Raw genomic sequence first — 21,866 nt, 5'->3', positions numbered from 1 at the left:
CAATTGTGAATGATTTGGAGAAAGCACATTTTCTCTGTTCTTCTCTTTGGATTTTGACAAAAACTAAAGCACTTGAGAGTGTTAGGGACAAGGGTACACAAGAGAGATGCAATCCTTCTAAGTTTTTTTTTTCATCATTTGTTTGAGATGCTGTTTCACTCTGTCGCCAAGACCTATAGTGCAGTGGTGTGATCATAGCTCACTGTGACCTTGAACTCCTGGGCTCAAGCAGTCCTCTTGCTTCATAGCTCACTTTAGCCAGGACCACAGGTATGTGCCACTACGGCTGGCTAATTTTTTATTTTTATTTTTGTAGAGAAGGGGTCTTGCTTTGTTGCCCAGGATAGTCTTGAACTCCTGGCCTTAAGTGATCCTCCTGCCTCAGCCTCTAAAATTTTTAAGCTATGATTTGCAGAACTTTTTTTTTCCTCCTTTTTCATGTCAGATGGGTAATGTGCCAATATTGTAACAAGATTTGAGGGTGGGACATTTCACACATGCGTGTGAACACCCAATCATCATGCTCATCAACTATAAAAGGACCGATTTGCAGAACTTTCATACATACAAAATGTATATCTATACTGCATCTTGGCACCAGCTGTGCCTCTAAATTGTAAGGCCTGCGTGGTTACACAGCATTCCCTGGTGTTGTCCCTTTTCACAAAAACCAGGATAGTTTCACAAATTCATTTGAAATTAATTTGAAAGTCTTATTCCTTAAGTATTAATCTTTCTTATTCTTGAATACTTTATGTAGTGGAAAATTTAAAAGGGACAAAAGGTACCAGCTAGCTAGTTCCTCTCCCCAGAGGCAACTAATGTCATCACTTTCTTTTATATTTCTCCAGAGATTTTAAAACATAAAGATACTGGCCAAAGTACATTGATTCCCCCACCCCCCCTTAAAATACTAGCATACCAGAGCTGGGCACAGTGGCTCATGCCTGTAATTCCAGCACTTCGGGAGGCTGAGGTGGGTGGATTGCTTGAGCCTAGGAGTTCGAGAACACCCTGGGCATTATTGCTAAACCCCCTCTCTACAAAAAATATAAAGATTTGCCAGGTATGGTGGCACATGCCTCTAGTCCTAGCTACTTGGGAGGCTGAGGTGGGAGGATTGATTGAGCCCAGGAGGTCAAGCCTGCAGTGAGCCAAGACCGTGCCACTCCACTTCAGTCTGGAATGTGTTGGTGCAATCTTGGCTCATTGCAACCTCTACCTCCCGGGTTCAAGCGATCCTCCCACCTCAGCCTCCTGAGTAGCTGGGATCACAGGCTTGCACCACCATGCTCAGCTAATTTTTGTATTTTTAGTAGAGACAGGGGTTTCACCATGTTGGCCAGACCGGTCTCAAACTCCTAACCTCAAGTGATCCCCCTGCCTCGGCCTCCCAAAGTGCTGGGATTATACAAGTGTGAGCTACCGCACCTGGCCGGCTTGTTCTTTTTATTCTTCAGTCATTTGTTTTATTCTCTCTCACACTCCTTCACGCTGCCTTTATTGCTCCTACCTTGCCCTGACTCTCAGCGGAATTGTTGCGCACTTTCCTCCACCCCTGTTTTGCAGCCTCCGTGAGAACATGGACCTGGTCTTCCCAGGGTCACCTGGCTCAGTACTCTATGCATGTCAGGTGTTCAGGACAATTACTGAATTGAAAACACATGCATAAGAATCCTTCTTTTCTGATTACACACAGAATCAGTGAAGGCAGAGAAACAACCCATGATCAACAATGCCATGACTATTAGAATGACGTTTGTTGTACACACTGTATTTTAGAGCTGCTACCATTATTGGGAGGCATATCTAAGTCTTGCTAATCAGAGAACATTCTCCTGGCTTCAAGGATGACAGTGACCCAAAAAGGGCCAATCAGAATCTTTTTGCTATGTAAGCTTTGGGAAAGAAAACTTCATGCTGGGCTGGAAAGATCAACGCAGCTTGGGAAATGTGGAAAGCTCAGCCTGGGCAACAGAGTGAGACCCTGTCTCTACAAAAAAATTAAAAATTAGCCCAGTGTGGTGTTGCTCACACCTGTAGTCAATACTTTTCTTGTGAAATGTTTTGCTTTTAGCTTTCATGCTAGATCAAGTATGTTAATATTTTAAAGGGGTGTAGGAGGAGGGGAGGAAAACTTCGAAGGTAAAGATATATCAATATCTAATATCATAAAAATTCTGGCAGGAGGCCTACTTTGATGTTTTACTTTTTGTTTTTATGTTTTTTTCTAATTTCTTTTGCCCTTTAGTTTCCTCCCTCTTTGGCCCCACCCCTAAAATAAATCCACTGCATTCTAAAGGTTTTGTTTTTCTACCTCAAAGAAGAGGCATAGTACCTGGCAGTTTTGGCAGAGTATCTAGGAACTTGTTAATCATTGACTCATGGAGAAAGTCACATTTTCTCTCCATTAGAAGTAACATTAGCATAGCACACAAAGCCATATTACCTGAATAAATTTTTTTTTTTTTTTAAGACAGAATCTCATTCTGTTACCCAGGGTGGAGTGCAGTGGTGCGATCTCAGCTCACTGCATTCTCTGCCACCTGGGTTCAAGCAATTCTTCTGCCTCAGCCTCCCGAGTAGCTGGGATTACAGATGCCTGCCACAGTGCACTAATTTTTGTTTTTTTTGTAGAGATGGGGTTTCACCATGTTGGCCAGGCCGATCTTGAACTCCTGGCCTCAAGTGATTCGCCCACCTCGGCCTCCCAAAGTGCTGAGATTACAGGTGTGAGCCACCGCCTCCGGCCATAAATCTTGAAAGAAGAAATAAATACTACCCCCACCTGCATCTACACACACATACCCCAAAGTTTAGAGTCTGCAAGAAATTGTGTGCTTAGAAATCTAAGACTCTGACAACAGTTACAGCAAAGCACATGTGGATCACCTAGAAAAGGGACTAAACCTGGAAGATAAAGCTCAGTATGATAGTTTATGTAAATTGGCAGCAAAAAGAAACGCTTCAGACATTTTAAATAGTTGATTGGAATGGCAAGGCTGATGCTTGGAAAGTCTTAGGCCCATTCTTTGGTGTTTTCATTTCTGTTCTTGCCCTTTTCTACAAGAAAATGAAACTTGTATTTCTTTTACTCAGAAGTAGTTCCCACTTTCAACTTTGGTATTTTATTCCTCAGTTAGGGTTATTTTCATGTTTGTGTCTGAAACATGCAATTGTGATGCAACTTTAAATAATTGTATTAGAAGAAAATAGTAAGAGTGTAATGGTAACCCTTCTATTCATTCTACATGGCTTCAGGATTAACAGCAATTTTAAAAAGAATCCTAAAAGAACTCTTTAATTTATTGCAATGTAAAGCTTTTTAATTTTTTAGTTTAGATATTTAGTTTATTTTGCAAGATTTTATCTTAATATGATAATTGATATATGGTAGTATAAGATCAATATTACAAAGAGCATGTGTGCATTCTTCCCCATGCAGCATTCCAGGGAACTAGAAGAGCCTGTAGAAAAGAATGATCACTGTTTTCCTGACAGCCTTTGTAGAGTAAGTCCCTGGCACAGGTCAAGTAAACACCTCTTATAGATCAGCCTGAATTTTTTAAAATGAAATCTGAGATCCGTTGTACTTAGAAGGTATAAAAATGGCTACTCCCCTTTAAATTGGAACCTACTACTTGTGTGTATTAGAGGACTCTGAACTGCTGTCAAATTGAATGCAGAAAACAAGGCATCTGCTCAGTGTTGAACATCTGAAGTCCTCGCGTGAGTGCACCTGCGTGCAGATGTCTCCTGGTGTTTATTATGGCTGTGCTCTGTGATTACAGTGCACTGGCAAAGGGCTGTAGTGTACTGAACAATGATGCCTGTTTTTATTAGGGTTCCTGAAGTGGTTCAGGAGCTTCCATTGACTTCGCCTGTGGATGACTTCAGGCAGCCTCGTTACAGCAGCAGTGGTAACTTTGAGACACCTTCAAAAAGAGCACCTGCAAAGGGAAGAGCAGGAAGGTCAAAGAGAACAGAGCAAGATCACTATGAGACAGACTACACAACTGGCGGCGAGTCCTGTGATGAGCTGGAGGAGGACTGGATCAGGTACCGACTCAGCTCTCCTTTTCCTGGCCCACGTGCTCCTTCTGATAATTAAAGGAGACCAACCAGGTGTTGGAGTTATTGCCTCCCAAATTGAGGTCACTGGTGTAATTTCATTCTTTGCCAACCAGGACTGGAGACAGTTTTTTGTGTGGTGTTGGCTGGTTTTTTCCTTAGCACCCTTTGTGACAAAGTTTGAAGTGGAGAGAATGTTTGGCAGTAACCATGTCTTTGAACTTTGGCAGTAACCACTTTGAACTTTCCACAGTGTGGCTGGTGAACTTCACCAGTGCTCTTTCTTATACCAATAGTCACGGAAGAAAGATGTCCTAGCACTTTGGGAGGCTAAGGCTAAGAGTTCAAGACCAGCCAGGCATAGTGGTGTGGGCCTGTAGTTCCAGCTACTCGGGAGGCTGAGGCTGAGGCAGGAGGATTGCTTAAGCCCAGGAGTTCAAGGCTGCAGTGAGCTATAATTGCATCATTGCACCCCAGGCTGGGTGATAGAGCTAGACCCTATCTCAAAAAACAACCAAAGGCCTTTCAAATAAATAAAATCCAGATATAGAAGAACTTTGTTTTACTAATTATAAAATTCCCAAACCAGTGCTATGGTTTTCCTTTGGCATTACTTTTTTTTTTTGAGACGGAGTCTTGCTCTGTCGCCCAGGCTGGAGTGCAATGGCACGATCTCGGCTCGGTGCAACCTCTGCCTTCCGGGTTCAAGCAATTCCTGCCTCAGCCTACCAAGTAGCTGGGATTACAGGCGCCCACCACCATGCCCGGCTAATTATTGTATTTTTAGTAGAGACGGATTTCACCATGTTGGCCAGGCTGATCTTGAAAATCCTGACCTCAGATGATCTCCCTGCCTCGGCCTCCCAAAGTGCTGGGATTACAGGAGTGAGCCACCGCGCCTGGCCGGCAATTATTTTTTAAATTAAGCTTAAAATGATAAGACCAGAGTTTCTTTTAAAGTTTAATCCATAGAGTTCCGTAAACAATTGAGGTAACAATTTAGTGTTCAGCCACAGTTGTGGTTAAGTTTCTTTGTGTTTTGGTGGTTTTGTTACAATCCATCCACCATCACCAAATGTATTTGTGTATGATGTGTAGCCTTCCTATGCCCAAGTATTCTGAGGACTAAGACGCACATCAGAAACATTTGCAATGTGAATGGTAATCAAAACATTGCTTCTCAGAGAGTGAGGAAGGATAGGCGGGGCATGGGTAGCTTGAGATCCCCTATTCACTGATGATTCTGATACTTTATCTTCCCCTCTCCCCTCAAGAGTTTTTGGCCTGGCTTAGCCATCTATCTGTAAAATATTCACCTAACTTGTATCACGGAAGATTTAACTGAAAACTTTATATATTTTTTTGAGATAGAGTCTCACTCTGTTGCCCAGGCTGGAGTGCAGTGGCACGATCTTGGCTCACTGCAACCTCCACCTCCCAGGTTCAAGCAATCCTCCTGCCTCAGCCTCCCGAAGAGCTGGGATTACAGGCATGCGCCACCACACCCGGCTAATTTTTGTAGTTTTAATAGAGACAGGGTTTCACCATGTTGGCTGGGCTGGTCTCAAACTCCTGACCTCAGGTGATCCACCCACCTCAGCCTCCCAAAGTGCTGGGATTACAGGGGTGAGCTACCATGCCCAGCCTGAAAATTTTCAAAATCTGAAATTCTTGTTTCCCTTTTGATCAAATCATTTAAATTTCTCCCCTCTGTAAAATGAAGATGTTAGATTGTTAGATCTAAAATTTGAAATTCCACATCATTGTGAAACTCCAGTCCTGTGAAAGGATTCAGAGTATTTTCTCTATGGATTATGGGTTAATGGCATCGTCTTCCTATGTAAGGAGTAGCTGGTATATTGAGAAATAGATGTGATACAAAATTTCAGTTTTTCTTCTTTATACTTTAATGAATTGCCAGATTATTTTAACAGTGAGCACATGTTTTTATACATGTACATTTTTAATGTCTATTTTTATTGTGAAAGAAGTAGATAAGCTATTTCCACTTCGGAAAAACAAGAGCAAAAAATAAATAAACCAGTCTGAAAACTATGGGTGGTAGCAGGAAACAGCCACTTCCAGTCAGCTGTGCTGCCACTGTGGTGATCAAAGCGGACTTTGTGTTCCAGAATTTCAGTTTTAAGACTTTAAACAGGCCAGGCATGGTGGCTCACTCCTGTAATCCCAGCACTTTGGGAGGCTGAGGCAGGTGGATCACCTGAGGTCAGGAGTTTGAGACTAGCCTGGCCAACATGGTGAAACCCTGTCTCTACTAAAATACAAAAATTAGCCGGGCGTGGTGGCAGGCACCTGTAATCCCAGCTACTGTGGAGACTGAGGCACGAAAATCGCTTGAACCCGGGAGGTGGAGGTTGCAGTGAGCCGAGATTGTGCCACTGCACTCCATCCTGGGTGACAGAGCAGGCTTTGTCTCAAAAAAAAAAAAAAGAAAAGAAAAACTTTATAAACATAAGTAGTCCATTATTGATATTGTGTATGGAAAATAAGTGAGTTCCTATGACTTGTACCTTCAATTTTGTAAATGATTTTCAAAATTATTTCTGCAAATTACGTAGGCATAGTTTTTATTTTTTAAAAAATGAGCAGTAATATATAGTCACTCTTAATAGAACTTATTTGTATTCTCTCTCTCTTTCCCCATAAGAAACAAAAACGAAACAAGAAAATGTCATTCTCCATACCCAACCAGCTTTATTATCTTTGAGGAAGGAGCATTGAATTTTATGTCTGCTAAGGATACATATGTAGTCATTTTCTCTCTCACCTTTTAGGGAATATCCACCTATCACTTCAGATCAACAAAGACAACTGTACAAGAGGAATTTTGACACTGGCCTACAGGAATACAAGAGCTTACAATCAGAACTTGATGAGATCAATAAAGAACTCTCCCGTTTGGATAAAGAATTAGATGACTATAGAGAAGAAAGTGAAGAGTACATGGTAAATTCAACCTGATATTTATATATTAAACAATTTGAATCTAATCTGTGGAGGTAGAGCATCCTTTATATTAATGTTGATAAAAATGTGCTAGTAGTTATCAAACTGCAGTTTCGTTGAAGAATAGTTGAGATTGGGTTTTGGATGAAATTCTTTTCTAATAGAAGATTGTACTAATGTATAATAGTTAATAATTACAAAGCACTATTCTGTTTTTTGTTTTTTTTTTTTGAGGTGGAGTCTCATTCTGTTGCCCAGGCTGGAGTGCAGTGGCGTGATCTCAGCTCACTGCAAGCTCTGCCTCCTGGGTTCACGCCATTCTCCTGACTCAGCCTCCCAAGTAGCTGGGATTACAGGTGCCCGCCACCACGCCCGGCTAATTTTTTGTATTTTTTTTTTTAGTAGAGATGGGGTTTCACCATGTTAGCCAGGATGGTCTCGATCTCCTGACCTCGTGATCTGCCCGTCTCAGCCTCCCAAAGTGCTGGGATTACAGGCGTGAGCCACCGCGCCCAGCCCCTACAAAGCACTATTCTATGTACATCTATCCTTTCCTATTTAAAATAAAATAGGCAGGCTGGGCATGGTGGCTCATGGCTATAATCCCCACACTTTGGGAGGCCAAGGCAAGTGGATCACCTAAGGTCAGGACTTAGAGAATAGCGTGCCTAACATGGTGAAACCCCGTCTCTACTAAAAATACAAAAAATAGCAGGGCATGGTGGCAGACACCTGTAATCCCAGCTACTCGGGGAGGCTGAGACAGGAGAATTGCTTGAACCCGGGATGGGGGAGGTTGCAGTGAGCCAAGATTGCGCCATTGCACTCCAGCCTGGGCGACAGAGTGAGACTCCATCTCAAAAATTAATAATAATAATAATAAAATAGGCTTATTATCTTTCCTATTTATAAAGCCATTCATTCTTTCTGTAGAAAAGAACTTAAGCGGCCGGGCACGGTGGCTAACGCCTGTAATCCCAGCACTTTGGGAGGCCGAGGTGGGCGGATCATGAGGTCAGGAGATCGAGACCATCCTGGCTAACACAGTGAAACCCCGTCTCTACTAAAAAAAAAAAAATACAAAAAATTAGCCAGGCATGGTGGCGGGTACTTGTAGTCCCAGCTACTCGGGAGGCTGAGGCAGGAGAATGGTGTGAACCCAGGAGGCGGAGCTTGCAGTGAGCCAAGATCGCGCCACTGCACTCCAGCCTGAGTGACAGAGTGAGACTCTATCTCAAAAAAAAAAAAAAAAAAAAAAAGAACTTAAGTAACACAGAACTGTATACAGAAAAAGAAATCATCTTAAATCCTACCATCAGGAAATCCTTATCACCAAAATATTAGTTAAAACAATCTCTCCAAGCAGGAGTCACCAAGGCACATACACCTTTCTTTAAGGAAACATCATCTTCCATGTTTCACTTATTTTCTTCCTGTCTTTTAAATCAACAGTTTATGGGTTTTTTTTTTCCCTCCCTTGATCACCTGGCTGAGATAGAATTTGTCCATGTAAAGTTACTGGATTTTTTTTTCAATCCATCCTTTTCATACTGTATTTTGTATACATACTGAAATTAATGTAGTTACACCACCTTTTAGAGGGAGATTAATCTCTTGTTTATTTGTTCCTTTATTGATCAGTCAATCACTTACGTAAGTATGGACTTTACAGATACCTGTTTTATACTGTGAATTATAATCCAAGGCTGCTTTATTTTGTAGCTCTAATTGTTCTCGCTTTGACCGTTGGGAACTTTCAGTTGCTTCCCGTGTCCCTTTGACATACTCTTATTGTGGGGTTTTATCTTTAAAAAAAAAACAAACAAAAAAACTTCCTTGCACTGCTTATTTCTGGCTTTTCTTAACAGCAAGTTCTTTTTTATATCAATAATAAAGACCTACTTACTTTTAAGTTTTTTATGTGTAAAATTAGGTAAACAACTTTCAAATTTATGGTTGTATCATAATTTAAGAGTCATTTTCTACGGATAGACATTTAAGTATGTCTCCTCCTACTCCAGTAGTACCAGTATATACTGGTGAACCTCTCTGTTTTTGCACTCTTGTCTACTTATCTAATTTTTTTTTTTTTTTTGAGACGGAGTCTTGCTCTGTCACCCAGGCTGGAGTGCAGTGGCGCTATCTTGGCTCACTGCAACCTTCGCCTCCTAGGTTCAAGTGATTCTCCCGCCTCAGCCTCCCGAGTAGCTGGGATTACAGGCATGTGGCACCACACCTGACTAATTTTTGTATTTTTAGTAGAGACGGGGTTTTGCCATGTTGGTCAGGCTAGCCTCGAACTCCTGACCTCAGGTGATCTGCCTGCCTCGGCCTCCCAAAGTGCTGGAATTACGTGTGTGAGCCACGGCGCCCAGCCTGCTTATCTAACTAAAACTAATTCCAGAATGTGAAATTGCTGAGAGTCAGAGGGTACATGCCTTTGCAAAGTTGCAAAATTGCCCTCCAGAGAGACTGCACCAACTGTGTCTCCCTCTTGATACAATACAGGACTCATTTGATGCACGTCTCATTAAATATTCTGCCATTTTTCAGTTGAGGTGATCTACTTTTTAGTTTTGACGTATTCACATCTTTATATAGTTAGATTTATGTATTTATTTTATGGTTTCTATAGGGTGTTATAGATCTTTCTTAATTTAGTGAACATTTATTGATCACTTATTTTTCTTTGATGATGTGGAAATGCTGGGGCTAGAGATATAAAATCTTGTCCCCACCCTAAAAGAGCTTATATTTTAAGAAAAAAAAACTGACATCTAAACAATTTAGACAGTATGATTAATGCTGTATTTGCATCATGTGTAGAAAGCACTATAACTAACTGCTCATAGAAGAAATAAAGTCTTTGGAGGCTTCACAGTGAGGGAATCGTTAAGAGTTTTCCAGACAGAAGGGTGCGGGGAAGTGCATGATTACAGCCATAAGGAAAACATGATTGAAATCCTGAAGCATTTAACATGTCTCAGTTTTTAAAGGAGTTGCTGATGATGGGTACTGAGACTGGAAAGGTAGGAAACTGGATGAGGGGAGAAGTTAATGGGAAGCTCAGACCAGTTGTGTAGTGGGATATTACCTGATCAGCGAGCGCTCTGTGTTATAAAAGATCTTCCTGGTGTCAGTGTAGCATGGAGACTGGCATGAGGAGAGATGAGAAGTAGCAGAACAGATAGTTACCTGCCTATGTGAGTGAAATGTGAAAGATACAGTATCATAAATGTCTCTTCACTGAATTCCTTCAGACCTTCCTGCTGATCATGAGTTTTAAGAGCTTTACGACTTCATTCTTTTAATTGCTTATATTTTTGTCATAAGCTGTCATTTTTAGCTCCAAAGTATAACATCAGGAATGTTACTTTTAAAAGAGAAAATGCCCCAGTAAACATATTCCTTTGTGTCTGTCGTTAATAGGCTGCTGCTGATGAATACAATAGACTGAAGCAAGTGAAGGGAGTAAGTATCTGAGATTGTTCTTTTAGGAAGAACTTTCTTTCTCCTTCTTTTTATTTTAATTCCCATACCTACTCATCTGGAGGAAGAGCTTTTCTATTACATGTTTTTCATTTTTTATTTTATATATTTTTTAAAAGTTGAAGTATACATACAGAAAAGTGTATAAATCAAAGTGTATAACATGGTGAATTTTCACAATGTGACCACATACCTGCGTATGCAGATCAAGAAATATATTTCCCAGTACCTCCCCACCCCCAGCACCCCCACCCTCACTTGTACTACTTTCCAGTGTTTACACTCTCTCCAGAGGGGTCCATCATGCTCACTTCTAACATCATAGAGTTTTGTCTATCTTGCACATTACATAAATGGAACCACACAGTATGTATTTTGTGTGTGATTTCTTTTGATCAGTATAGTGTTTGTAAGGGTCCATTTGTAGTTCATTACTATTATTTTTTTTAGACGGAGTCTTGCTCTGTTGCCCAGGATGGAGTGCAGTGGCGCAGTCTCGGCTCACTGCAACTTCCGCCTCCCAGGTTCAAGCAATTCTCCTGCCTCAGCCTAGCTGGGATTGCAAGCACGCACCACCATGCCTGGCTAATTTTTGTATTTTTAGTAAAGACATGGTTTCACCACATTGGCCAGGCTGGTCTTGAACTCCCAACCTCAGGTGATCCCCCTGCCTTGGCCTCACAAAGTGCTGGGATTACATGCATAAGCCACCATGCCCGGCCATGGCTCATTAATTTTTTTTTTTTTCCTGAGACAGTGTCTCGCTCTGTTGCCCAGGCTGGAGTGCAGTGGCACAATCTCGGCTCACTGCAACCTCTGCCTCCTGGGTTCAAGCAATTCTCCTGCCTCAGCCTCCCAAGCCGCTGGGATTACAGGCAAGCACCACCACACCTGGCTAATTTTCCTATTTTTAGTAGAGATGGGGTTTTACCATGTTGGCCAGGCAGGTCTCAAATTCCTGGCCTCAAGTGATCCACCTGCCTTGGCCTCCGAAAATGCTGGGATTACAGGTGTGAGCCACCACGCCTGGCCGGTTGATTAATTTTTATTGCTTTGTAGTGTTGTATATAAAATGCAACTTTATTCATCCATTCTATTGTCAATGAACGTTTGGGTTGTTCCCAATTTTTGGCATTTAAAAATATTGCAGCTTCATACATATCTGTAAATGTTTGAGCGTAGAAGTGATGGGCATTTGTCTATCCAGCCTTAGTAGATACTGTCAAATGGCCTTCCAAAGTACTTGTACCAGTTTACATTCCCACCAACCACTACAGACTCCTGTTGCCCTATATCCTTGCTAACACTTGGCATGACAGTCATTATTGACTTAAAACATTAAAAAAAATTATATTAAAATTTTTGTAAATTACTTATCCAGGTGCTGTGGTTACGTGCCTGTAGTCCTAGCTACTAGGGAGACTGAGGCAAAAGGATCCCTTGAACCCAGGAGTTCAAAGCTGCAGGGAGCTATAATTGTACCACTTCACTCCAGCCTGGGCAATAGGATGAGACCCTTTCTAAAATAAGAAAAAATAATTATAAATTACAGGCATCATGATTTGAAATAAGAGTTTAAAGGGTATACAGTAAAATTTCCCATCTCTCTTATCCCCTATTCAGCTTCCCTTTCCCCAGTCAAATGAGATCACCAGTCTCTTACACTTACAGTTTTAGATGACGTGTTAGCAAAAAGGCTGGTAAGTTTTCTTGGTCATTTTACAGATTTTTAGAAATGAGGGTATCCTTTGGAAAAACCCAGGTTAGAAGACAGAACTGAGCAAATAGGATCAGCTGCCTGTGTGGTTAGTGATACTGCCAGGCACCTTGCATATTTTACTTCAATTAACACTCCCAGCAATTCTCTTGACTAAATATTCCATTTTTGTGTTCAATTCTGCCTTCCCAGCAGACCTGTTTTCATTTTGTTGAATTTATGTGATTCATTTTCTCCCTTTTTAGTCTGCAGATTACAAAAGTAAGAAGAATGATTGCAAGCAGTTAAAGAGCAAATTGTCACACATCAAAAAGATGGTTGGAGACTATGATAGACAGAAAACATAGAAGGCTGATGCCAAGTTGTTTGAGAAATTAAGTATCTGACATCTCTGCAATCTTCTCAGAAGGCAAATGACTTTGGACCATAACCCAGGAAGCCAAACCTCTGTGAGCATCACAAAGTTTTGGTTGCTTTAATATCATCAGTATTGAAGCATTTTATAAATAGCTTTTGATAATCAACTGGGCTGAACACTCCAATTAACGATTTTATGCTTTAAACATTGGTTCTTGTATTAAGAATGAAATACCGTTTGAGGTTTTTAAGCCTTAAAGGAAGGTTCTGGTGTGAACTAAACTTTCACACCCCAGACGATGTCTTCATACCTACATGTATTTGTTTGCATAGGTGATCTCATTTAATCCTCTCAACCACCTTTCAGATAACTGTTATTTATAATCACTTTTTTCCACATAAGGAAACTGGGTTCCTGCAATGAAGTCTCTGAAGTGAAACTGCTTGTTTCCTCGCACACACTTTTGGTTAAGTCTGTTTTATGACTTCATTAATAATAAATTCCCTGGCCTTTCATATTTTAGCTACTATATATGTGATGATCTACCAGCCTCCCTATTTTTTTTCTGTTATATAAATGGTTAAAAGAGGTTTTTCTTAAATAATAAAGATCATGTAAAAGTAACAAATGTGTGAAATTTAAAGATTGTAAATATATATTTACTTTTTTAAGATCAAAGTTTAAACCCGGTGGTTAGAATTTTGTGTGTTTTTAAATACTTTTTATCTTTTTGCATGCCTTTTTTTAAAAACCAACTAGAACTTTTCATTATATCAGAATATCTGATTACATTTATAATTCAATTGTGACTTGAACTGTATCTTACAGGAATGTTCAATTTCTATACATATTTTATAAGGTATTAAACCTGGTGTTTTCTTTCCATAATAACCTGTTTGATGTTATTAGTGCTGTTAACATACAGCAATGGAAAACCACACTCAGGAGTTGTATCTGTTGTTGTTTATACTCCTTTGGGTGCTGTGCTGGTTAGTCGTTTCCCATTCCTTTGGCTGTAAGAATGCTGATATGTCTGGGAATAGAATGCTATACCACGAAATACCAAATAATTCCAAATGGTGCCCTTAAATTTTATCACTTTTTTAAAAATTCAGATTCTTATTAGTAAAATTAGTTGATAGCACTGTGCTGACCAAGTTGATTGTGATCATCCCAGCTTAGACTTTTCTAAAAACTTTTTTTTAGAATAATCTATAAACTGAACTTTAGTATGCATTTCAGATATTTAGGTATATAATTTTTTTTTTTTTTTTTTTTTGAGACAGAGTCTCACTCTCACCCAGGCTGGAATGCAGTGGCGCTATCTTGGCTCACTGCAACCTCCACCTCCTGGGTTCAAGCGATTCTCTTGCCTCAGCCTCTCGAGTAGCTGGGACTACAGGTGCCCATCACCATGCCCGGCTAATTTTTGTATTTTTAATAGAGACGGGGTTTTACCATATTGGCCAGGTTGGTCTTGAACTCCTGACCTTGTGGTCTGCCTGCCTCGGCCTCCCAAAGTGCTGGGATTACAGGCGTGAGCCACCATGCCTGGCCTAAGTGTGTGTGTGTGTATTTTTTTTTTTTTTTTTTTTTGAGATGGAGTTTTGCTCTTGTTGAACAGGCTGGAGTGCAATGTCGCGATCTCAGCTCACCACAACCTCCGCCTCCCAGGTTCAAACAATTCTCCTGCCTCGGCCTCCCGAGTAGCTGGGATTACAGGCATGCGCCACCACGCCTGGCTAATTTTTTTTTGTATTTTTAGTAGAGATGGGGTTTCTCCATGTTGGTCAGGCTGGTCTCGAACTCCTGACCTCAGGTGATCCATCCACCTCGGCCTCCCAAAGTGCTGGGATTAGAGGTGTGAGCCACTGCGCCTGGCCTATAATTTTTGATAGATGATTTTGAATTATTTTCCGGAGATAAAATTTTAAATGTTTCCATTATATCACTGATTTATTTCTGCAAATTGAATAAATTCTTAATTTTCTGCATGCACATAATACAAAAGGTATTTTCATAGCTTTTGGATTTATACCAAATGAAAAGGACTCTCTTGATGAGCACCTTTAACTGATTTTTCTGTGTTAAATTTTTAACAATTTGTTCTTGGAAGTCAGTTCGTGAAGGCAAGTTTGTCAGTATTTTCACAAAACTATTCAGCTGAATCCAGAAAGTGAAACAGCAAGAATTTGCATTGTAAAATTGTGTTATAAAATTGGACTTTGAAATTTCAAAAATAAGAAAAATTTTCATGTGTATTTATACTAAATACCGTTTTAGGAAACTAGGATCAGGGTGTTTCTGTTGGCGTTGGCATTAACTAGCTGGATGTAAATTTGAAAAGCCACTCAAGCATTGTTTCCTAGTCTAGAAAGTCAGAGGTTTAGATTAGATTTCCGACATCCCTTCCATTTCTGACCTGTAGTTCTTGTCTGGAATTCTGCTTTGTTATAAACTATTGTTCTAAGGAGTTTGTTGTGATAGCACATAGTTCATTTTGTAAAGATTCCCTGCGTATAAAGTGATGCCCTACATATGTGATTTTGTATTAAAAGTATATAGGATCATTATTTTATTTTGAAAAATTTAAATACAGAAAAGTATAAAATATAAGTACCATCCGCCCAGAAATAACATGTGTTAATGTTTTGTCATATGTGCTTTATATTTTTTGAAATAAAGTGAAGTCAACTAGTATTTATAGTAAATAAGTTACATACACATAAGTACATATATGATATTTAATCCTCACAACGATCTTTTGACATGTGACCATTTCTTATTCTTCTTTTATAGACAAGGAACTAATGATATGATAGATTAACTGGCTGTTGTCACACTAGCAAGTGGCAAAACAAGGGATTAGGATCTTAGTCTCTTCAACTGTTAGATTCTATACTTCCATCCTGTGTTGACTTTGTTAATGGATTGGATAATGTGAGATCACTCTGATGTAAATAAAGTATCCTATATTAATTTCGAGTGCATTTTAAGTACTTGTAACATAAATGCTTCCTGTGAAATATCTGTAAAGACCTGAATGGGTACATGTGTGTAAAGAAGAATCAGGGCAGAAAAGTGCTTTTATCGTGGCTCCGGGGACCTTAGCTTCAGTTGGTGTTGTGAGAATTCCTCACACAAGGACATTCTCCTTGCTTCAGCATCAGGATGGAAGTGTTTCTCATCTGGACTTTTTCAAAGACTCAGCTGGAGGAATCAGAATTCATAATTTCCTGGCAGCTCATGATTCTGCTACACTACACCATGCCATCTCTTGTGTGAAAGGACAGATTTGATGGAGGACTATGTCATCCCTCATGCGTTTCTTATTGTCTACATTTATTCTAATGGGAAGAAGTGAGCAAAAACACCTCAATAATTTGGGTAGTTTTTAGAAAACCTTGTTAGTAAATTAGAATAGTGCCACTTTGGCATTATGAGAAAGAAGCATGGATACATAACTAGTGTTTTGTGTATGACTACAACGAAATGCAGAATGGTGTCTCCAAAAGGTTTCCAGTTGCTGCCACAAGACCTGCTTGGTATTGCCTACATGTGTTGTCCTATTTTTGCTTTGCCCTTCTGCAGTTACTTGCTGTGGGACCTTGGAGAAATTAACTTAGCCTCTCTGTACTTCAGTTTTTTGTATTTGTAAAATATATTTGTAATAATCTCATAGTTAAGAAGGTAGTTAATGTGTGACTCAGTCCTTGTCTAAAAGTAAATATGCCTAGCTACCCCCATCTTCCAAAGCCAGAAGGTGAAACTTTAACAAGTTTTCTAAAAGCAAATTGTGTTTTTTAAAAGTGCATGTGTCATCCAATCCCATATGATTGATTTGTGCTGGGTGCAGCCTTAGAATGTAAATTCTTTTGAATTCTAGGCAGAGAATGCAGGATTGGCATTCTAAATATTTGTACATGATAAACAAATGCTTCTTTAGGTTAGAGCAAATAGTTTACTTATCAAGATCACGATTGTTAGATACTGTTGTCAATTACAGAGGTTTTAGATGAGGCTTTCTGGAATGATTTAGTTTCCCTGTAAGGGAGCCTGTCTATTGGAATAGACAGGTTCACTTCTCCCAGTCTTTCAAGTTGCATGCTTTTTATATCTGATTCCACTGGCTGAGCTGATTGTGAATGTCCTAACCCTGTTGATTGTGTCTGGCCACTCATGGGCAAAGAACAGATTATCCATTCTTTATAGTTGTCTTTTAGTTTTACAAGTTGAAAAAACATCTGAGTAGGTTAGATAATTTATTCTACCACTTTGTAAATGATTAGAATATGTCAGTCATAATCATGCCAAGAGATTATGGATTTATGCATATTTTGTTTTGCTGTAGTACCATTCCTAGTTGAATCTTAACATCCATGTCTAAAATCTATACAGAGCAAATATTACAGTTGGGAAAACTGTTTCAGTCACCTCTCTTCGCAAATATGCTTTATATTTATTGGGGAGTCCTCTATCTTTTTCCTGGTTTTCCTTAAAGCCTTCCCAGGCTGATGGATAACAAACATATGCAAGAAACTTGGGGCTTGGGATTCCTCTAGGCTGTTTGTCCTAGAGGAATGCATCCCATCTTGCAAATAGGATGGTCAATTAAGATGGAAGGAAGCAAAAGTGTGGATAGGAAGGAAGGGCACAAAAGGAAAAGTGTGGAATTTGTGTGTGAGTCCTCTAATGAGGTCAAAGGTGGGAGGGAGGCAAGCATGGAAGCTTCCTGGCACTGCGATACTAATTTCCCCTCCTCTCCCTTTTAAAATCCTGTCTTCTGGGAGGAAATGAGACTGATTATGGAGTTCCCACTAAGCCCTGCAGGGTTGGTGGAGACAACCCCATTTTACATATTAGTTCATAGACTTGGGTTGTGACTTGCTTGAGGTCACCCAGCCAGTGTGTCAGAGCCTGATTTTAAATCCAGGGCTGTTCTTTACACTGCTATGCAAGATACCTTCTGTTTATATTTTTGAGGGAGACAACAGAGATGGGAAAATTTTTTAACAATAAAGGCAATGGAGGGGATGAGTATGCTGATGGGGAAGGAAAGAGGCCCCAGCTTCTGCAGTTCCTTTGTGTTATTCCTAATCCTTTTCTCATCTGGGGGTGCACTGCCTCTCCATTTCTCAAGTATGGGAAATGCCAATAATTCCACTTGTGTTAATTGGCAGTCAGACAACTTGTCCAAAACTGAATTGATCTTACCCACCCCACCAACATTTCAATAATTGCAACCCCAACCTTTCAGTTGCTCAGCTAAAGACTATGGAGGTATCCTTGATTCTTTTCTCATAACACACATCCAGTGTATTGGTAAGATTTAGAATTCAGTCACTTCTCACCAGCTGCTGGTCCAAGCCATCACAATTCCCCCAAAGTTCTTAACAGTGCTCACAGCCTCTCCTCCCCACCTTACCCATCTGATTGCAGCTGCCACCACTCATCCCCTGCTCACTCCTGCAGTCGTCAAAGACCCCAATGCATTTCTACCTCAGGGCCTTTGCACTTGCAGCTCTCTTTGTCTGAAGAGCTTTTCCCCTAGGTATCAGCAGGGTTAACACCCTTCCTCATTCAGGTCATGGCTTAACTGTCTTCCCAGTGAGGACTCCTCTGGCCACCCTATTTTATTTTTTGAGATGGAGTCTGTCACCCAGGCTGGAGTGCAAGGTTGGCTCACTGCAACCTGTGCCTCCTGGATTCAAGCGATTCTCCTGCCTCAGCCTCCCGAGTAGCTGGGATTACAGGCGCCTGCCAGCACGCCCGGCTAATGTTTTTGTATTTTTAGTAGAGACGGAATTCACCATGTTGGCCAGGCTGGTCTCGAACTCCTGCCCTCCGATGATCCACCCCCCGCTCGGCCTCCCAAATCACCATGCCTGGGATTACAGGCGTGAACCATCGCACCTGGCCTGGCCACCCTATTTTAAACTGCAAACTTTCCCCCTTCAATGCTTAGTTTTTCTCCACAGCATTATCACCATTTCATATAGTATATGTTTTTCTTCATACTGACTCCCCTTGGAGAAGGAAAACTCCACGAGAGCAAGGATTTTTGTCAGTTTTTCATTGCTATTTCCTCAGTGCTTAGACATGCATCAGGCTCAAAGTAGATGCTCAATGTTTGCTGAATGAACAGCAAGAGCAACGGAGGAGTCCTGAAATACACAGCAAGAAGCAAGGATAACTCTGGCTTTACTTCTGTGGCCAGGGTCCTTCATCCCAACCTTTTAGAAGTAGAAAAACAAAATCGAGCTCCTCAGAACCCAGGTCGATGGCTGCAGAGCCTTCGACCTTCCGAGAGCGAATGGCGATCACTCTTTCCGGTTCTCTGCGAATTCCAGCTGGAACACCGTCCCTTTCCGCGCCCCAACTCAGCGGAGGGCATGCCCTGCACCCGAGCGCATGCCCTGCACCCGAGCGCCCCGCTCCGGCAGCTGCACTCTGCAGCATCCGGAACGTTTCGGCGTGGCCGCAGGGCCGGCGGAATGACTTCCGGGGCGCCCCTAAAGCGGCGGAGAGGAGTGTCGGGCGGAGTTTCCGGCTGAGAGTCCTTCTAGCGGGGCCGGTGAGTCCGCGTGTGGAAGTCTGTGAGGCGCGGAGGTGGGGCAGGCCGTCTGGCTAGCTAGGCGGCTGGGAGCGTTTTCGTGGCGGGGAACGGAGGTTGAATTGCCCTGCCTGAGCTCATAGGGAAGGAGGATGTGAAGGAGCTTGTGAAGGCAGAGGAAGGTAACTTTCGTCTGGGGAGCCGCAGAGTAGGGAGGGAAGCTGCAGGCCGTCTCTCCCTAAGTAAAAGCGCGACTTTTAGAAATGATGGTTCAGGGTTCGAGTTTGTGACCCGCTTGAGAAAGTGACCAACCTCTGAGCCTGAATCCCATACCTGAAAAACAAGGACAGTAATCACCCTTGCCAGTTTCACATAGCTTGGTAAGGTATGAAGAAAAGCTTCTTAAATTGGGATGTTTGGTGCTCTCATTTGTTGGCAGATAGCATTCCGAGCTCATGTAACGGGAATCACACCAGTAGGCTTATGCTGAGGAACGTGGATTGTTTGGGGTTGGATTCCAGGAAACAGATCACTTAAATTTTTTTTTTTTCTTCGAGACGGAGTCTCGCCCTGTCGCCAGGCTGGAGTGCAGCGGCGCAATCTCGGCTCACTGCAACCTCCACCTCCTGGGTTCAAGCGATTCTCCTTCCTCAGCCTCCCGAGTAGCTGGAACTACAGGCGCGCGCCACCACGCCCAGCTAATTTTTGTATTTTCAGTAGAGATGGGGTTTCACCATGTTGGCCAGGATGGTCTTGATTTCTTGACCTCGTGATCCTCCCGCCTCGGCCTCCCACAGTGCTGGGATTACAGGTGTGAGCCACCCACCTGGCCTTGCTGATATTTTTAAGAAGAAAATGGACTGTTGGGAAGTGACAGGCCGTTGGAGATCTTTACAAAGTCCATCTTCAGGATGCATGAATCCTTTAAACAGCATGCATGTTTACAATCAGACTTCCCATTGAACGTCTGCAGTTTTAGGGACCTTAATACCTCCTGTCCAGTCGGATTTCCCATTGCAGGCAGCTCTAATTAAGAAGTCCTTTTAGCCGGGCGTGGTGACTCATGCCTGTAATCCCAACACTTTGGAGGACCGAGGTGGGCGGACCAGTTGTGGTCAGGAATTCGAGACCAGGCCTGGCCAACAGGCTGGTGAAACCCCGTCTCTACTAAAAATAAAAAAGTTAGCTGTGGTGGCTTGTGCCTTAATCTCAGCTATTCGGGAGACAGAAGAGACAGTAGAATCGCTTGAACCCTGGAGGCGGAGGTTGCAGTGAGCTGAGATTGCGTCACTGCACTCCAAGCTTGGGCGACAGAGCAAGACTCTTGTCTCAAAAAAAAAAAAGAAAAAAAAGAATTCCTTTGGTATGGTCAGCCAAAAGTCTCTCAGTTGCTATTTATTTTTATATTTATAATATTTATTATATATTTATAATTATTTATTTTGAGATAGGGTCTCACTCTGTCACCCAGTCTGGAGTGCAGTAGTGAACATGACTCACTGTAGCCTCGACTCTCCTGGGCTCAAGCCATCCTCCCTCTTTTGCTTCCCAAGTAGCTGGGACTCAAGTACTCGCCACCTCGCCCAGCTAATTTTTTGATGTTTTGTAGAGACAAGGTTATTGCCCAGGCTGATCTGAGCGCCTAAACTCAAGCGATCCTTTTGCCTTGGCCTCCCAAAGTGCTGGGATTACAGGTTTGAGCCACTGTGCCCTGCCAAGAATTTGAGTTTAAAAACGTTGAGAACGTTATGCGAGTTTTTCATTTTTGAAGTTCACAATACGTAACAGAAAACAGGGAGGAGCAAAATGTTCAGTTGAGGCTGGGTGCGGTGACTCACGCCTGTAATCCCAGCACTTTGGGAGGCCGAGGTGAGTGGGTCACCTGAGGTCAGGAGTTCGAGACCAGCCTGGCCACCATGGCGAAACCCCATTTCTACTAAAAACACAAAAGTTAGCCGGGTGTGGTGGCGGGCTCTCGTAATCCCAGCTACTCGGGAGGCTGAGGCAGGAGGATCACTTGAACTCGGAGGCGGAGGTTGCAGTGAGCTGAGATCACGCCATTGCACTCCAGCCTGGGTGGTGAGTGAAACTCTGTCTTAAAACAAAAAAAGAAACAAAAATATTCTGTTTACAGGCAGATCACTTGAGGTTAGGAGTTTGAGATCAGCCTGGCAAGTCAGGCGAAACCCTGGCTCTACAAAAATACAAAACATGGCAAAACCCTGACTGTACTAAAAATACAAAAATTAGCTGGGCATGGTGGCATGCGCCTGCAATCCCAGCTCCTTGGGAGGCTGAGACAGGAGAATCACTTGAACCCAGGAGGTGGAGGTTGCAGTGAGCCACGAGGTGGTGGAGTTGGGAGGGAGATTGCATTGGGGAGGATGGAGGTGTGATGAGGACATTTATTTATGAATGAATGAATGAATGAATGAATGACAGAGTCTCGCTCTCTCTCCCAGGCTGGAGTGCAGTGGCACGACCTTGGCTCGCTGCAGTGTCTACCTCCCAGGTTCAAGCGATTCTCCTGCCTCAGCCTCCCGAGTAGCTGGGATTACAGGTGTGCACCATCAGGCCCTGCTAATTTTTGTATTTCTAGTGGAGACGGCATTTCACTATGTTGGCCAGCCTGGTCTTGAACTCCTGACCTGAAATGATCTGCTGGCCTCGGCCTCCCAAAGTGCTGGGATTACGGGATGAGCCACCGTGCC

General features: G+C 42.0%; 2 protein-coding genes and 1 non-coding gene across 9 annotated transcripts in view; 2 read left to right on the top strand and 1 right to left on the bottom strand.

The window, feature by feature from the left end:
- The window catches only part of OCLN (occludin), a 62,400-nt gene extending 45,374 nt beyond the window's left edge, over window positions 1-17,026 (top strand). For all 3 annotated transcript variants that reach the window (XM_034959994.4, XM_008957324.5, XM_055112323.2), the window contains 4 exons: window positions 3,844-4,059; window positions 6,867-7,038; window positions 10,468-10,509; window positions 12,490-17,026. In XM_034959994.4, the coding sequence (XP_034815885.1) occupies window positions 3,844-4,059; window positions 6,867-7,038; window positions 10,468-10,509; window positions 12,490-12,591 (532 nt within the window). In that variant the 3' untranslated portion in view covers window positions 12,592-17,026. The remainder of the gene's footprint in view (window positions 1-3,843; window positions 4,060-6,866; window positions 7,039-10,467; window positions 10,510-12,489) is intronic.
- LOC112439986 (small nucleolar RNA U13) lies at window positions 440-543 on the bottom strand. Its single transcript, XR_003028200.1, has one exon. It is a non-coding gene; the product is annotated as a small nucleolar RNA U13 (small nucleolar RNA).
- A 1,986-nt stretch (window positions 17,027-19,012) lies between the features above and the next one.
- The window catches only part of LOC100987487 (general transcription factor IIH subunit 2), a 32,595-nt gene continuing 29,741 nt past the window's right edge, over window positions 19,013-21,866 (top strand). The window contains exons 1-2 of one of the 5 annotated variants that reach the window (XM_034959992.2): window positions 19,013-19,176; window positions 21,618-21,715. The gene's annotated coding sequence lies outside the window, so the exon portion shown is untranslated. Of the gene's footprint in view, window positions 19,536-21,617; window positions 21,716-21,866 lie in introns of all 5 variants that reach the window. The other 4 variants (XM_034959991.3, XM_063604213.1, XM_003806780.4 and 1 more) reach the window with 4 other exon arrangements.

Source organism: Pan paniscus, chromosome 4 (assembly GCF_029289425.2).
Source record: "Pan paniscus chromosome 4, NHGRI_mPanPan1-v2.0_pri, whole genome shotgun sequence".
Classification (NCBI taxonomy): domain Eukaryota; kingdom Metazoa; phylum Chordata; class Mammalia; order Primates; family Hominidae; genus Pan; species Pan paniscus.
The sequence above is the reverse complement of the archived record's forward strand: the minus strand, read 5'-3'. Positions and strand labels throughout refer to the sequence as shown.